Source organism: Pristiophorus japonicus, chromosome 2 (genome assembly GCF_044704955.1).
Source record: "Pristiophorus japonicus isolate sPriJap1 chromosome 2, sPriJap1.hap1, whole genome shotgun sequence".
Taxonomy (NCBI): Eukaryota; Metazoa; Chordata; class Chondrichthyes; family Pristiophoridae; genus Pristiophorus; species Pristiophorus japonicus.
Window position 1 is genome coordinate 293,059,785 of NC_091978.1, and position 18,690 is coordinate 293,078,474.

Sequence of the window (18,690 nt, forward strand, 5' to 3'; positions counted from 1 at the left end):
GCAACACCTCCCTGCCCCTGTACTCAAATCCCCTCGCTATGAAGGCCAACATGCCATTTGCTTTCTTAACCGCCTGCTGTACCTGCATGCCAACCTTCAATGACTGATGTACCGTGACACCCAGGTCTCGTTGCACCTCCCCTTTTCCTAATCTGTCACCATTCAGATAATAGTCTGTCTCTCTATTTTTACCACCAAAGTGGATAACCTCACATTTATCCACATTATACTTCATCTGCCATGCATTTGCCCACTCACCTAATCTATCCAAGTCGCTCTGCAGCCTCATAGCATCCTCCTCGCAGCTCACACTGCCACCTAACTTAGTGTCATCCGCAAATTTGGAGATACTACATTTAATCCCCTCGTCTAAATCATTAATGTACAGTGTAAACAGCTGGGGCCCCAGCACAGAACCTTGCAGTACCCCACTTGCCACCGCCTGCCATTCTGAAAAGTACCCATTTACTCCTATTCTTTGCTTCCTGTCTGCCAACCAGTTCTCAATCCATGTCAGCACACTACCCCCAATCCCATGTGCTTTAACTTTGCACATTAATCTCTTGTGTGGGACCTTGTCGAAAGCCTTCTGAAAGTCCAAATATACCACATCAACTGGTTCTCCCATGTCCACTCTACTGGAAACATCCTCAAAAAATTCTAGAAGATTTGTCAAGCATGATTTCCTTTTCACAAATCCATGCTGACTTGGACCTATCATGTCACCTCTTTCCAAATGTGCTGCTATAACATCCTTAATAATTGATTCCATCATCTTACCCACGACCGATGTCAGGCTGACCGGTCTATAATCCCGTGTTTTCTCTCTCCCTCCTTTTTTGGAGTGGCTACCCTCCACTCGATAGGAACTGATCCAGAGTCAATGGAATGTTGGAAAATGACTGTCAATGCATCCGCTATTTCCAAGGCCACCTCCTTAAGTACTCTGGGATGCAGTCCATCAGGCCCTGGGGATTTATCGGCCTTCAATCCCATGAATTTCCCAACACAATTTCCCGACTAATAAAGATTTCCTTCAGTTCCTCCTCCTTACTAGACCCTCTGACCCCTCTTTTTTCCGGAAGTTTGTTAATGTCCTCCTTAGTGAATACCGAACCAAAGTATTGTTTAATTGGTCCGCCATTTCTTTGTTTCCCGTTATGACTTCCCCTGATTCTGACTGCAGGGGACTTACATTTGTTTTTACTAACCTTTTTCTCTTTATATATCTATGGAAACTTTTGCAATCCGTCTTAATGTTCCCTGCAAGCTTCTTCTCGTACTCCATTTTCCCTGCCCTAATCAAACCCTTTGTCCTCCTCTGCTGAGTTCTAAATTTCTCCCAGTCTCTGGGTACACTGCTATTTCTGGCCAATTTGTATGCCATTTCCTTGGCTTTAATATTATCCCTGATTTCCCTTGATAGCCACGGTTGAGCCACCTTCCCTTTTTTATTTTTACGCCAGACAGGAATGTGCAATTGTTGTAGTTCATCCATGCGGTCTCTAAATGTCTGCCATTGCCCATCCACAGTCAACCCCTTAAGTATCATTCGCCAATCAATCCTAGCCAATTCACGCCTCATACCTTCAAAGTTACCCTTCTTTAAGTTCTGGACTTTGGTCTCTGAATTAACTGTTTCATTCTCCATTCTAATGCAGAATTCCACCATATTATGGTCACTCTTCCCCAATCGGGCCTTGCACAACGGGATTGCTAATTAATCCTCTCTCATTACACAACACCCAGTCTAAGATGGCCTCCCCCCTAGTTGGTTCCTCGACATATTGGTCTAGAAAACCATCCCTTATGCACTCCAGGAAATCCTCCTCCACCGTATTGCTTCCAGTTTGGTTAGCCCAATCTATGTGCATATTAAAGTCATCCATTATAACTGCTGCACCCTTATTGCATGCACCCTTAATTTCCTGTTTGATGCCCTCCCCAACATCACTACTATTGTTTGGAGGTCTGTACACAACTCCCAATAATGTTTTTTGCCCTTTGGTGTTCTACAGCTCTACCCATATAGAGTCCACATCATCCAAGCTAATGTCCATTCTAACTATTGCATTAATCTCCTCTTTAACCAGCAATGCTACCCCACCTCCTTTTCCTTTTATTCTATCCTTCCTGAATGTTGAATACCCTTGGATGTTGAGTTCTCAGCCCTGATCATCCTGGAGCCACGTCTCCGTAATCCCAATCACATCATATTTGTTAACATCTATTTGCACAGTTAATTCATCCCCTTATTATGGATACTCCTTGCATTAAGACACAAAGCCTTCAGGCTTATTTTTTTAACACCCTTTGTCCTTTTAGAATTTTGCTGTACAGTGGCCCTTTTTGTTTTTTGTCTTGGGTTTCTCTGCCCTCCACTTTTCCTCATCTCCTTTCTGTCTTTTGTTTTTGTCTCCTTTTTGTTTCCCTCTGTCTCCCTGCATTGGTTCCCATCCCCCTGCCATATTAGTTTAACTCCTCCACAACAGCACTAGCAAACACTCCCCCTAGGACATTGGTTCCGGTCCTGCCCAGGTGCAGACCGTCCGGTTTGTACTGGTCCCACCTCCCCCAGAACCAGTTCCAATGCCCCAGGAATTTGAATCCCTCCCTGCTGCACCACTGCTCAAGCCACGTATTCATCTGCACTATCCTGCGATTCCTACTCTGACTAGCATGTGGCACTGGTAGCAATCCCAAGATTACTACTTTTGAGGTCCTACTTTTTAATTTAGCTCCTAGCTCCTTAAATTCGTTTCGTAGGACCTCATCCCTTTTTTTACCTATGTCGCTGGTACCAATGTGCACCATGACAACTGGCTGTTCTACTTCCCTTTTTAGAATGTCCTGCACCCGCTCCGAGATATCCTTGACCCTTGCACCAGGGAGGCAACATACCATCCTGGAGTCTCGGTTGCGGCCGCAGAAACGCCTATCTATTCCCCTTACAATTGAATCCCCTATCACTATCGCTCTCCTACTCTTTTTCCTGCCCTCCTGTGCAACAGAGCCAGCCACGGTGCCATGAACTTGGCTGCTGCTGCCCTCTCCTGATGAGTCATCCCCCTCAACAGTACTCAAAGCAGTGTATCTGTTTTGTAGGGGAATGACCACTGGGGACCCCTGCACTACCTTCCTTGCACCGCTCTTCCTGCTGGTCTTCCATTCCCTATCTGGCTGTGGACCCTTCACCTGCGGTAAGACCAACTCACTACACGTGCTACTCACGTCATTCTCAGCATCGTGGATGCTCCAGAGTGAATCCACCCTCATCTCCAACTCCGCAACGCGGTCCATCAGGAGCTGGAAGCAGACACACTTCCCGCACACGTAGTCGTCAGGGACACTGGAGTCGTCCCTGAGTTCCCACACGCGACCGAGCTGTCCTGTCATGACTTAACCCTTAGATAGGCAACAACAATGCTAAAGTTTACTCACTGTTATACAAGAGAAAAAAGATAAACTACTCGCCAATAACCACCCCCTTGGCTGTGACGTCACCTTTCTGTTTCTTTCTACTTCTTTTTTGCCTTCTCCCTGTAGCTGCACAAGCCACGCCTTTTATAGGCCTCACCAACCCCGGACTCGCGCTGCTCCAACTGCCGCTGCCTCACTCTCTTGCTGGGCCTTTTATAGGCCTCACCAACCCCGGACTCGCGCTGCTCCAACTGCCGCCGCCTCACTTTCCCGCTGGGCCTTTTATAGGCCTCACCAACCCCGGACTCGCGCTGCTCCAACTGCTGCCGCCTCACTCTCCCGCTGGGCCTTTTATAGGCCTCACCAACCCCAGACTCGCGCTGCTCCAACTGCCGTCGCCTCACTCTCCCGCTGGGCCTTTTATAGGCCTCACCAACCATGGACTCGCGCTGCTCCAACTGCCGCCGCCTCACTCTCCCGCTGGGCCTTTTATAGGCCTCACCAACCCCGGACTCGCGCTGCTCCAACTCCAACAGGTTGGGCCTATACTCATTGGAGTTCAGAAGAATGAGAGATGATCGTATCGAAACTTATAAGATAATGAGGGGGCTCGACAAGGTGGATGCAGAGAGGATATTTCCACTCGTAGGAGAAACTAAAACTAGGGGGCTTGGTCTTGGAATAAGAGGTCGCCCATTTAAAACTTAGATGAGGAGGAATTTCTTCTCTGAGGGTTGTAAATCTGTGGAATTCTCTGCTCCAGAGAGCTGTGGAGGCTGGGTCATTGAATATATTTAAGGTGGAGATAGACAGATTTTTGAACGATAAGGGAATAAAGAGTTATGGGGAGTGGGTGGCGAAGCGGAGCTGAGTCCATGATCAAATCAGCCATGATCTTATTAAATGGCGGAGCAGGCTCGAGGGGCCAAAGGGCATACTCCTGCTTCTATTTCTTTTGTTCTTATGTACTCCTGTGAAGCGCTTTGGGACGTTTCACTACGATTAAGTCGCTATAGAAATGCAAGTTGTTGTTGTAAATGGAATCGCCATAGCATAATAGGAATCCCTCTTTGACATTGGTTGGGCTGGCCCACGTGATCCCAGGGACACTTGCGAACCACATGCACCCCTGGGATCCGTAGGCCTTTACACAGGCATAAGCCTGCCAGCCCAAGACCTCAAGAGTCCGAGGTTCCGAACTTGGTAAGTACGCAGGCGTCCGGCCTCTGACTGCAATTTACAGGTCAATAAGAGTTCTTGCATAATAAAGATGATTTAGGAAATTGTGAGAACTTTTTGTGTCCTCGAGTGAAACCTCGATTATCTGCTGTAATGGCAGGAAGTCCATAACAGATGATGGGTAATCGAGATTCCATTGTACAGATGGAATCCTACACTTCCTTTTTCTCCACCATTGGCACCATGCCTTCCGCCGTCTCGGACGTCAGCTCTGGAATTCCTTTCCTAAATCTTTCCGCCCCTTTACTTCTCTCCTTTTAAGAAGCTCCTCAAAACCTTCCTCCACCTAACCTAATGTCTCCTTCTTTGGCTCTGTCAATTTTTGTCTGATTAGCTAGGATATGCGTTAGGACGGTTTACTGCATTAAAGACGCTTTATAAATGCAGGTTGTTGTTGGTTACTTTTGAGGGTCAGAGAAAAATTGTTGTTTTATTTTAGAAGACTCACCTCTAGTTTTTTTTATTGCTGAATGGGCTACAAACTTCTTTGACCTTTTCGTCCATGGGCAAAATTTACAACAACAACAACAATGACCCAAAAAAAAAAGCATATATACAATAATGCCATATTGCCACCCCAGCGTCTCAAATCACGAGACAATCAGACAAGGTTCTATACAAGCTTAACATAACTCCTCTCTTTTTGAATTCTATTTCTTTAGAAATGGACCGCAGTGCTTTATTTGTACTTTTATGGCTTTTTTAACCTGCGTTACTACTTTTAATGACCCCTTTGCACTTCTACTCCATTTAGATTCTTATTTTCCAAAGAGTCGGTGGCCTCCTTATTCCTCCTACGAAAATGCACAACCTCACACTTACCTATATTGAAACTTATTTGTCATTTACATGCCCATTCTGCAAATTTGTTTTCGGTAGAATTAATTAAAAGCTTTTAGTTCGTCGTCTACAAACTCTATATTTTAAAATATATAATTTCTTGCCAAAACTGACTGGGATCTAAAAGAACTGCCTAATAATGCGTTAACACTTCAGAAACATCACTCAGTTACACGGTTATACATCGACAAACAATCCAAAAAGCCAAGGTGAGCTGAAAGAGGCATATCTATTCGTGCAAGTATATTAATTTTAAAGTTTTCAACGTATTAGCCCATTCCCCCATGTCACTTTACCAATAGCTGCACAAGCAGCAGGAGCAGTGGCTTTCCTATGGCGCTGACGTCCTGTACGCCCACAGAGTAATTAGAATATTAATCACAATGCAACCAGGCAACCAAAAAATATAAAGTGCTGTAGTTCTTTAGTTCGTAATATTAAAAGTAATTTAACAAAAACAGATATCCGTATTTTCAATTTCAATCACTTCCATTAATAAACGTCTTTTTGAACCGGCACAACCTCCATATAACATGTCTGAAATACAGCACTTATTCACAAGTGCAGAAAAACACATACACAATTTGCATCACTGAATTAAAAACAAAAAGCACGAAAAGCTATAATTTAACAGAAATAAATATTCATTTTTCTTCCTGGGCTGGAGAACCAATGAGACTGACTTGGAAATGTTTACTAATATGGTGACATAAAGGTGTTAATTTACAAATTTTGCTTCTATTGTTTTTCTCTCAAACATTATCCACAATATTAGTCCCTGCTCTTATCATGAAAAGTGTCGAATTATTTTAGGTACTTCGCAATTAAATAGCGGGAAATAAACTTCATTGTACTCTCAATTTTTTTAATCTCCTATTTCAAACATTTATACCAAATCGAAATTGTACGTTATCAGTTTAATCAAAGTATTTTCTGTGTCTTTCTCAATAAACAAATAGTGGTTTCTTCTTTAGTAGTTTCCTGCAAATTTTTATACATCATTACATAACTCTTGTTTCTATTAACACTCCACTAAACGTTTAAGAGGAAATCTATACTTATATTATTCTGGGACTTGTTTGGACTATAGAACAACAGACAAAAATAAAATGGTTGTGTTTTCTCATTTTTTGATTCTCTTCCAAAATGTCTTAAATTTTTTAAAAGTGCTATGTAACTCCTACAAATCCTCCCCACCCTTCCTCTCCTCAACAGCATGGTTGCACGTTTGTGTAAAGCTACTCACTTCGATCGTTCTAAATCAAATATTGAGAAATTTCAATTTTAAAACGTTTGAAGCATTTTAGAGCCTCTTTAAAAGTGTTTGGACTTCAAGACCTGGTTGAAAATCATATTTGAAACTTGGGGGGAGAAAAGTGTTTTAACACTCATTTTTTGTGAAAAGTTCATTAAAAATCTTTAAATTCTTTTAAGTCTCATTGCAGCTTTGACAGAAGAAGTTACTCCAAGTTTTCCTCCTCATACAATAAAAACTCCCCAAATAAACTCAAATTCCAAACGGAGCTCAAATAAGAAAGTGAATAAACTTCCTAAGAAGACAGTGAGGTTATCTATCCCCAGCCTTGGCGATGAGTTGGATCAGTTTTGGAGAAGTTGGTTGCTCTCTCTCTGCTGCCATTCCCTCCGTCTCTCACAGACTCTGAGGTACAAACGTGGGCGCAAACTTTTCCACTCTCTCACAACATGATTTAAATAACCCTGATAAACTCTTTCCAAAAGGGGACAACACCTTGCAAAATTTAACTGGAATTTACTGCGGGATATTCAACGTTACTTTCCCGTATTTTTTTTCCCAGCTTTAAACAATTTTCCGAATTTAAAAATTTTTTTTTCCTCATTTCTGTTTCACCGGGGCCTAAAAATTGTTTGCTTTAGCCTCCTTCCATGGCAATTGTGCATATGCTGCGACTGTACATATGCTGCGTGTCCACCTGTGTTGTTCCAAAGTGCGGCCACCGCTCAGCTCCCGGGAATGGATTACCACAGAAAAAAATTACTGACTGAATTCCGAGACCACGCTCGCCGGGTTCCAGGGCTCAGTATCTTAGCAAATGCTGTTCCAATTCAGATCTATAACAAACTACTCTCCACAAGGATTCCCAGGCCGGGCCTAGAAATTGCCCTAGGCCTGCTTGCATCAACCATAAGACTTACGTGAGCAATTGTGGCCCGTCGCTGGGCAAATAGCCAATTCTGTGCCAGCGATTGTTTTTTCGGAGCCCTGGCAGATAGCCTGTCAATGTGTATGTTGACCGGCCGCAAGTTCCGAGTTTCGCTGTGGAAATCTGTAACCTGCACGGCATGTCAAAGGGATTACCACGGCGTACTCTGAAAGTCACAGACACCAAGTTCAGGGCCATAGTGTATTGGGCCCCTTTCCCGTTCCAGCTTTCTAACTAACTGCGTGGCCTTTGAATTTAAGTATGCAGACCTTGCAGACCGCTGTGCTGCCTCTCACCTTACAAGGAACAGTGCCTACAACCTTTCGAGATTTCTGCGCTCCTCCAATTTTGGCTTCTTGCATATTCCCGACTTTAATTGCTCCAGCATTGAAGGCCGTGCCTTCAGTTAGCCACACTTGCTCTTCCATCCAATACAAGAGACAGCCTATGTTACCCCCAGGCGGTTTGCATTCTTCAGCTCCCAGATGTGCTAATTGGGTTGGCCTGTAGAAAGTGAGGTGCCTCAACATTTCTAAAAATATAAACCTAACGCCAGAATTCTGATTTTCAAAAGTTACAACAACAACAATAAAGCTCCAATTTCCCCCACTTTTTTGTGTTATTAACTTTAACCATAATAACATTTAAAAAAATAAAATAAAACATTCATCAGCAACAAGATTAAAAGCATAAATTCCCCCGTGGTGCAATATTGGATTTATTAAAAAGTAGCTAATAAAAGTAAGTTAAGCTTTTGCTAATTCTTCATCCCTCTTCCCTCATCCTTGCTTCACCTAATGATTGAAGGCCTGATCTTATAACCCCATCTGCAGTAGGATCATTTTATTTTTAAAAAGCCGATTCATGTACAACTCAAAATTCGTACAAACTCCTCTCCTGAAACATGTCATTGCCATCTGACAGCAACAAAGTACTTTTTTACTCATCTGTTGCAGGTAAAACTCAGCAACTCAGTGATCTATATAGATTTAGTAAGATGAAGTACACGTAGTTTATTTACCGATCTCTCCCACCAATTTTTAAAGCTTTGTCCGGTCCCACTGGGCTGCACTGAGTTGCCCCAAGAGGACCACAGAGATTTTGTAATACTGGCCCCCGGAATCATATGCCAAAGGAGAAAGAGGGACACACTGCCCTCATCACCATGGGAACTGACTGAGTGCGGCTTCTCTACATGCAGCCCGTGGTTTTTCTCAGAGGGTGTCACAACTGACACATTATCCTCTCCCTTAACATATGGCCACTGCCCCACTCTTGTTAATTTCTAATTTGGTTCGGCTCTGAGGTCGCAGGACTCGCAAACAACTCTTTGTCTGGATTCTGTGTAAGTGGTCAGTCTAAGGTTATTTCCCGAGGTTTTCGAGGCCTTGCCGTAGGGTCCAAATATGTAAGGGTTTTTACTTGGCAGTGACCGGTGCCAAATCGGCCCTGCCTTGCTTGCTGTGCTACAGGTTGGTTTTCCGCAGTAACCGGTGCCAATAGGTCCCTCGCAGTAATCCAATCTGCTGCTTACGATTTAACACCCGCTTATAGCAAGCACACTAACCCTGTCCTTATGTTCGGACAAAGAGTTACAACAGATTGTCTTATAATGAGATACGGACCAACGTTTCAATTTCAAAATCACAAGGTTTATTACAACAGATCAACACCTCCAGTCCACTCACCAGATGCTTGTGAAGTAGAACCACACAGTCCAGTAAGACAGTGCTCTTCCCTTCAACAGATCAACCCTTCCTGTGAGCTAAACCTTCCCAGGACCCACCTAACTCTAAACCCCTCCCCCCCCCCCCCCCCTCCCTCTGGTTTAGTTAGGGCACACTGACACCCCCTCACACACTTTCGTGGATCGGTTGGTGAGCGTGCAACTATTGAGTTCTCACCCAATCCACCCTTCCTTGCTCGCTGGTCCTTCCTCAGCGGTTCAACTCCACGGTCACATGCTTGACTGAAGCCTGCGAGATCCAGGTTAAAGTTGAAGTCTGTCGGGTTGGAGAAGCGAGGCTTCGCTCTCGGTCCTTATCCTCGACGGGTGGGCAAACGTGCCTTCACATAGGATGCGATAGAACAAAGATTGAGCTTCCAAAAAGCTCGACAGTTATACTCCTGTTAATCCACAATTCTGGCTGGGTTTGGATGGTTCTGTTGCCTCTGGGGAAACCTTTCTGGCTTCTTCAGGTCTTATTTTGCACTATCTGAGATGGGCTGGGGTCTGAACAAAACCAGCCGATCGATGTCCGAAGGCTTCCCGAGTGAGTGTTAAATGGCCCATCAGTTGCTGGACCGTTGTGGAAACAATGCAGGTTCGATCTTGTTCTAGCACCTTGCTCTCTTCCCAAGACAGCCTGGCTCCACATATAAAAGAGTCCCTTGTCCTTCCTAGGAGCACCAGCTCTGATGTCACTGGCTGCTGGCAGGCCAATGTTCAAATTAACATTTGAACAAACCTAGCTTCTCTCACCAGTTTCTGTGGGAGAGATCTGCCCCCACGGTGTTTCTCCCAGCAACAGGTTTCTTCCTAATCCAGACCAGCCATCTTGTGTCACAGTATTTCAAAAGTCCTTTTCAGGGTGCATAGCCAACAGGAATATAAACACAACAGTCCAAAGTTGACTTTATCGACTTAAATCTGGGCCATTGTATATTGTCCAAGTGCGCGGGAGCCCAGGGACTAATGTGTAGCCACGTATCTTGGAGGGAACAATGGTAGCAGTTGTCTTTTGGTCTGTGCAGTAAGACATAATATGATTTAAGTTTATCATGGATGCTTCAAGATATTTTTTGATTTGTGTTATTTTAAATTTCACAGGCGAGATTTTATAATTTACCAGGAACCAAATAGACCTCCTGCCCGTGTTACTGAAAATGGATTTCCTGACACGGTAAGTTAACAGAAGACAAGGACTGATTATTTACAGTGCCGTAAGTGAAGAAACAACAAAGCCACTACTTAAATCAATGCCATAGACTTGAGCATATAGTTGGCGTTCTTCGGATGAGACTTTAAAACTAAGGCCCTGTCTACCCGCTAAGATTTCTAAATCTCTCTGGGCTAGAAATTGCAGTGATTCACTGCCTGGTTTCTGGGCAGTATTAGCCGTTTTGGGAAATAACCGTGTCGGTGAGAAATTGCTCAGCTGAGTTACGCCGGCGGTTTCGAGGTACTGCTGGGGAGCAGACTGCCGGCGGGCACCATCCACAGATTGCCATGGCGTGATATTTGGCTCTGGTGACCCATAGGTAAGTATAAAAAAAAACGCCCACAAAAATCAGCAGAGCTGTGTGGTAGGTAAGTAGCCCTGCAAGAAAAAGGTAAGTATTTGGTTTTTCATTATTTTAAAATTCTGTTGTAATGATTTAAGTTAAAAGGGTCCTGAGAATGTTTTTATGATTTTTTTTTTTAAATGTTTTTTTTTGAAAAAATATTTTGAGTTTTACTTCTCCTAGGCCCAACCCGCAGCCTCGGGGTAAATTTTTAGTTAATTTTTAAATTATCGCCCATTCTTTAAGAACCGCCAAATCGACCCTAAATTCCAATTTTTCGGGGAGAATCTGGGTGCAACGCCCATTTTTTTCACTGGGCGGATTTTTTTCTTTTTTTGGGGGAAGTTTTCGCTGGTGATAATCTTGGCGGTCTTTTGGACAGCAATCGGGCGCTGGCGGGTTGTTAGGAAATTCTAGCCCTTTGGCATTAAATTGACAGTAAGACTAATTCTTTTAAAACAATTTGCAGTAAGTTTATTAAACACACACACATGCACGTAGCCTCTCGGCCAAACAGCAGTTGACTAGTATCCTATGGACTCTACTTAATTACAACAGGTAAGATAATGAGTTACAGATTTACAGAGACATATTGCTAGACTTTCGGCACATCGCCCATTTAGCACCCATATAAGCGCTGAGATTCAGGCTATCGCCCATTTTTGATGAAAAATAGAAACTAGCCCATTTATCACCAGCACAACTTTTGGCACACAGGAATGAGCAGCATTGCCCGGTCTATTTTTTTTAAAAATGACGTCATCCTCATGCAAGGCGGAGAATACTGGCTATAATGGAAACTAAATGGATTATCGGCGAGCGTTACTTTGGGCATTTCGGCCATAATTCACCCAAATGATCGCTGGCCCAAAAAGACGCTGAAGAAAAACTGCAATCACCTGACCTTAACTCGTCACTACGGATGCCATTTTGTAACTTGGAGGATCTTTAATAAAAGCCTGCTTGAAGTGCTTGTCAGGAGAAGCAATTTGTGAGTGATTTTAAGGGCGTTTTTGACTCTTGCCAATAATCTAATCACATTTGTATTTGTTGAGGACAGATTAAGAAGAGAGATTAAGGACATTTATAGTGATATGGCCTGTAATTTCTCAACCAGTATTGATGACTAATCACATGCTGCAGAATAGAGATGGGAGAAAGTTTATTGAAGAGCATATGTACCCAATCAAAAAGGTGGCAAACTGCTCACGAGGAGGAGACGTTACACCGAACCCATGTACAGGGATAAGCAATCATACCTGGACTTGACCTCCTTTCGGAATCGCAGCCTTCTAACGCACGTGTTAGCGGACATCAGCCTGCCAGCACCATCAGGACTGCACTGCCCATTGAGGTTAAGATTACTGCGGCACTTTCCTTCTATGCATCGAACTCTTTTCAGGCCTCAGCTGGCGACATTTGCAGTATCTCTCAACGTGCAACACATTGCTGCATTTGACATGTGACTGAAGCCCTTTACGCACGCAGAATGGAATTTATAAACTTTCCTATGACCAGGGAGGCACAGACTGAGAGGGCTGTGGGTTTCTCGAGAATAACAAACTTCCCCAAGGTGCAGGGAGCAATAGACTGTACGCACATCGTCCTGTGAGCACCTTTACAGGATGCAGAGGTGTTTCGGAACCGAAAGGGATTCCTCTCCCTTAATATGCAGCTCGTTATCGACCACAAGCAAATAATCATGAGAATAAATGCAAATTTTCCAGGGAGCATCCATGATGCACACATCTTGCGTGAGAGCACTGTCTCTGACCTGTTTAAGAGTCAGCCACAAGTTCAAGGTTGGATGCTGGCTCATGACCTCCCTGCATAAGCTCCAGACAGAAGCTGAGAAGCGCTACAATGAAAGCCATATAGCTACACGCAATATCGTTGAAAAGACAATTGGAGTGCTTAAGCAGTGCTTCAGATGCCTGGTCCGCTCAGGAGGCAACCTACAATACCACCCTGAGCAGGTCGCTGAGTTCATTGTGGTGTGCTGCATGTTGCATAATCTAGCTATCAGGAGAGGACAACATTTGCCAGATTGGACCACCGATTCAGCTCAGGAGTGGAAGAGGAGGACGAGAACCTCAGGGAGGACAATCAGCCTGGCCCATGCCCCCACGCCCTTCCGCAACACTGGAAAGCCTGTGGTAGTTACGCAGCTACAAAACTCTTGCGTCAGCAGCTCATAAATGAACACTTTGCGTTAATTTACAGTGGTGACCATTACAGTTGCGTTACATTTCATCCTTGCCTGGCCATGGCCATGGCCATTGTTTCCAACCATTGTATTGACGTTTTATTTATTCACAATAATTGTAAAGTTAAATAAAAATTTTAGTAATTAAAAACATTTTTAACAAACATATATAACACACCTCCCCCCCCCCCCCTCCCCCCGCCAACAATCAACAACATTTGAAACACAACAATATAATAACACCCTCCCATCATCCCCAACAGTGAACATTCAACAAAACTTTTTTTAACAACAATATACAGCTTATCTCCTGAACCTCGACACACCCCTGTAGTAACCCCCCGTTTCCCACTAACTCCCCGAGTAATGGGACCAAGACGTCTTGCAGCAGAGCACAGAAACATAGAAAATAGGTGCAGGAGTAGGCCATTCGGCCCTTCTAGCCTGCACCGCCATTCAATGAGTTCATGGCTGAACATGCAACTTCAGTACCCCATTCCTGCTTTCTCGCCATACACCTTGATCCCCCAAGTAGTAAGGACTTCATCTAACTCCTTTTTGAATATATTTAGTGAATTGGCCTCAACAACTTTCTGTGGGAGAGAATTCCACAGGTTCACCACTCTCTGGGTGAAGAGGTTTCTCCTCATCTCGGTCCTAAATGGCTTACCCCTTATCCTTAGACTGTGACCCCTGGTTCTGGACTTCCCCAACATTGGGAACATTCTTCCTGCATCTAAACCCATCAGAATTTTAAACGTTTCTGTGAGGTCCCCTCTCATTCTTCAGAACTCCAGTGAATACAAGCCCAGTTGATCCAGTCTTTCTTGATAGGTCAGTCCCACCATCCCGGGAATCAGTCTGGTGAATCTTCGCTGCACTCCCTCAATAGCAAGAATGTCCTTCCTCAGGTTAGGAGACCAAAACTGTACACAATACTCTAGGTGTGGCCTCACCAAGGACCTGTACAACTGTAGTAACACCTCCCTGCCCCTGTACTCAAATCCCCTCGCTATGAAGGCCAACATGCCATTTGCTTTCTTAACCGCCTGCTGTACCTGCATGCCAACCTTCAATGACTGATGTACCATGACACCCAGGTCTCGTTGCACCTCCCCTTTTCCTAATCTGTCACCATTCAGATAATAGTCTGTCTCTCTTTTTACCACCAAAGTGGATAACCTCACATTTATCCACATTATACTTCATCTGCCCACTCACCTAACCTATCCAAGTCGCTCTGCAGCCTCATAGCATCCTCCTCGCAGCTCACACTGCCACCCAACTTAGTGTCATCCGCAAATTTGGAGATACTACATTTAATCCCCTCGTCTAAATCATTAATATACAGTGTAAACAGCTGGGACCACAGCACAGAACCTTGCGGTACCCCACTAGTCACTGCCTGCCATTCTGAAAAGTACCCATTTACTCCTACTCTTTGCTTCCTGTCTGACAACCAGTTCCCAATCCATGTCAGCACACTACCCCCAATACCATATGCTTTATCTTTGCACATTAATCTCTTGTGTAGGACCTTGTCGAAAGCCTTCTGAAAGTCCAAATATACCACATCGACTGGTTCTCCCATGTCCACTCTACTGGAAACATCCTCAAAAAATTCCAGAAGATTTGTCAAGCATGATTTCCCTTTCACAAATCCATGCTGATTTGGACCTATCATGTCACCTCTTTCCAAATGCGCTGCTATGACATCCTAAATAATTGATTCCATCATTTTACCCACTGCCGATGTCAGGCTGACCGGTCTATAATTCCCTGTTTTCTCTCTCCCTCCTTTTTTAAAAAGTGGGGTTACATTAGCTACCCTCCACTCGATAGAAACTGATCCAGAGTCAATGGAATGTTGGAAAATGAATGTCAATACATCCGCTATTTCCAAGGCCATCTCCTTAAGTACTCTGGGATGCAGTACATCAGGCCCTGGGGATTTATCGGCCTTCAATCCCATCAATTTCCCCAACACAATTTCCCGACTAATAAGGATTTCCCTCAGTTCCTCCTCCTTACTAGACCCTCTGACCCCTTTTATATCCGGAAGGTTGTTTATGTCCTCCTCAGTGAATACCGAACCAAAGTACTTGTTCAATTGGTCCGCCATTTCTTTGTTCCCCGTTATGACTTCCCCTGATTCTGACTGCAGGGGACCTACGTTTGTCTTTACTAACCTTTTTCTCTTTACATATCTATGGAAACTTTTGCAATCCGTCTTAATGTTCCCTGCAAGCTTCTTCTCGTACTCCATTTTCCCTGCCCTAATCAAACCCTTTGTCCTCCTCTGCTGAGTTCTAAATTTCTCCCAGTCCCCGGGTTCGCTGCTATTTCTGGCCAATTTGTATGCCACTTCCTTGGCTTTAATACTATCCCTGATTTCCCTTGATAGCCACGGTTGAGCCACCTTCCCTTTTTTATTTTTACGCCAGACAGGAATGTACAATTGTTGTAGTTCATCCATGCGGTCTCTAAATGTTTGTCATTGCCCATCCACAGTCAACCCCTGAAGTCTCATTCGCCAATCTATCCTAGCCAATTCATGCCTCATACCTTCAAAGTTACCCTTCTTTAAGTTCTGGACCATGGTCTCTGAATTAACTGTTTCATTCTCCATCCTAATGCAGAATTCCACCATATTATGATCACTCTTCCCCAAGGGGCCTCGCACAACGAGATTGCTAATTAATCCTCTCTCATTACACAACACCCAGCCTAAGATGGCCTCCCCTCTAGTTGGTTCCTCGACATATTGGTCTAGAAAACCATCCCTTATGCACTCCAGGAAATCCTCCTCCACCGTATTGCTTCCAGTTTGGTTAGCCCAATCTATGTGCATATTAAAGTCACCCATTATAACTGCTGCACCCTTATTGCATGCACCCCTAATTTCCTGTTTGATGCCCTCCCCAACATCACTACTACTGTTTGGAGGTCTGTACACAACTCCCACTAATGTTTTTTGCCCTTTGGTGTTCTGCAGCTCTACCCATATAGATTCCACATCATCCAAGCTAATGTCTTTCCTAACTATTGCATTAATCTCCTCTTTAACCAGCAATGCTACCCCACCTCCTTTTCCTTTTATTCTATCCTTCCTGAATGTTGAATACCCCTGGATGTTGAGTTCCCAGCCCTGATCATCCTGGAGCCACGTCTCTGTAATCCCAATCACATCATATTTGTTAACATCTATTTGCACAGTTAATTCATCCCCCTTATTACGGATACTCCTTGCATTAAGACACAAAGCCTTCAGGCTTGTTTTTTTAACACCCTTTGTCCTTTTAGAATTTTGCTGTACAGTGGCCCTTTTTGTTCTTTGCCTTGGGTTTCTCTGCCCTCCACTTTTCCTCATCTCCTTTCTGTCTTTTGCTTTTGTCTCCTTTTTGTTTCCCTCTGTCTCCCTGCATTGGTTCCCATCCCCCTGCCATATTTGTTTAACTCCTCCACAACAGCACTAGCAAACACTCCCCCTAGGACATTGGTTCCGGTCCTGCCCAGGTGCAGACCGTCCAGTTTGTACTGGTCCCACCTCCCCCAGAACCGGTTCCAATGCCCCAGGAATTTGAATCCCTCCCTGCTGCACCACTGCTCAAGCCACATATTCATCTGCGCTATCCTGCGATTCCTACTCTGACTAGCACGTGGCACTGGTAGCAATCCCGAGATTACTACTTTTGAGGTCCTACTTTTTAATTTAGCTCCTAGCTCCTTAAATTCATTTCGTAGGACCTCATCCCTTTTTTTTTTATCTATGTCATTGGTACCAATGTACACCATGACAACTGGCTGTTCTCCCTCCCTTTTTAGAATGTACTGCACCCGCTCCGAGACATCCTTGACCCTTGCACCAGGGAGGCAACATACCGCAGAAACGCCTGTCTATTCACCTCAAGGCTTGCTGCTGTGGGGAGGGGGGGAGGGGGTGACGTCAGCAGAATTACCTCAGTGGCTGGAGGAGAAAACGTTTCCAAAGAAACGTCTTCTGAATCAGAAGGAAGTTCTTCCTCCTGTCTCGCATCTGTCGTGGTGCTTGGTGGTACAGCACCTTGGGGTTCAGTGCCATCTCCCGAAACTATCGCAAGCCGCAAGGCACGACAGAGTCGGTCGTTCGCCCCATTGTCGCAACTATCCGCTCCATGCCCTCCGTTATTCGTGTGGACAGTGTGGCAATGTTGCTGGCCAACCCACCAAGCGCCTGCAGGAGCTCTTGACCTATGTCGACGTTCGCCTTTGACAGTGAGACCATGTCTTCGTTTGGATCTGTCCATCGCAGCGCGTGCCTACCTCGCCGACTCGACCTCCGCGGGGTCGGCGTGGGCACTGGATGACTTGGAGTGGCCTGCTGCAAGCCGCTTAGCCCTGCTACTTCATCCGTTGAGGATGGCATGGCCGTAGGTACCACAGATGAGACATCAGGCTCGGATTCGTCCTCCTGTTCCTCACTTTGCTGTTCGTCACCTGTGGTGCTCATGACCTGTACAGGTGTTGCTGCGGGGGCCTCCCTTTGCTCCTGGGGAATCTGGGGAGCTGGAAAACACAATTGAGGTTATTAGAAGAGATGGGGAAACATGAGAGTGCTTGCGCTGTGCAGGCATATGTACGAGGAGCAACATTACTGCAATAAATGTCAATGAGAGACGCTACATATGATTAACATGAGAGTACAGAAGAGTACAGAAACTGCATGCATAACATTACATCATTCATGGATTATAATCAAATACCATTAAATTACTTTAAATTACCAGTGCTTTACACATTACTCACGTGGCGCAACAACGGGATCTGCACCACCACGTGTGGCAGAACGATTATGGGTGCCTACTGATGCTGCGGCACGCTCCTCCAGATCGGTGAGAGGGTGCAGCTCAGCAGGCCCTCCTCTGGTCCGCCTCTGCTCGACATGATTCTTAGATATCTTCTCTGTAAACGTGACAAGAGCATAGCATAAGCTAATTGACTAGGTACTATTACGGAAACACAACAGATATTGTAATCCACAATTAGTCACCACACATGCTATTCATCGTTAACGTTATATGCTACCTTGCAAAGGCTTTTCCGGAAGGGTCTATGGAGTGTCCTCCTCCGGATCGGATGCCCCCAAAAGTTCATCACCATCCTCCGCCTACTCCACGACGACATGCAGATCATGATCCTTGCCAACGGATCTATTACAGACCCAATCCACATCCGGACCGGGGTCAAACAGGCCTGCATCATTGCCCCAATCCTCTTCTCAATCTTCCTCGCTGCCATACTCCACTTCACAGTCGACAAGCTCCCTGCTGGAGTGGAACTAAACTACAGAACCAGTGGGAAGCTGTTCAACCTACGCTGCCTCCAGGCCAGGTCCAAGACCACCCCAACCTCTGTCATCGAGCTACAGTATACGGACGACGCCTGCATCTGCGCACATACAGAGGCTGATCTCCAGGACATAGCCTACTTTCAGGGATCTGTGGACAAGCACTCCAAGGTCCCTTTGTTCATCTACAC

General features: G+C 44.9%; 1 protein-coding gene across 3 annotated transcripts in view; it reads left to right on the forward strand.

Annotated features, from left to right (window-relative positions):
- Positions 1 to 18,690, forward strand: part of otud4 (OTU deubiquitinase 4) — a 192,532-nt gene that overhangs the window by 62,702 nt on the left and 111,140 nt on the right. For all 3 annotated transcript variants that reach the window (XM_070871593.1, XM_070871596.1, XM_070871597.1), the window contains one exon: positions 10,513 to 10,585. In XM_070871593.1, the coding sequence (XP_070727694.1) occupies positions 10,513 to 10,585 (73 nt within the window). The remainder of the gene's footprint in view (positions 1 to 10,512; positions 10,586 to 18,690) is intronic.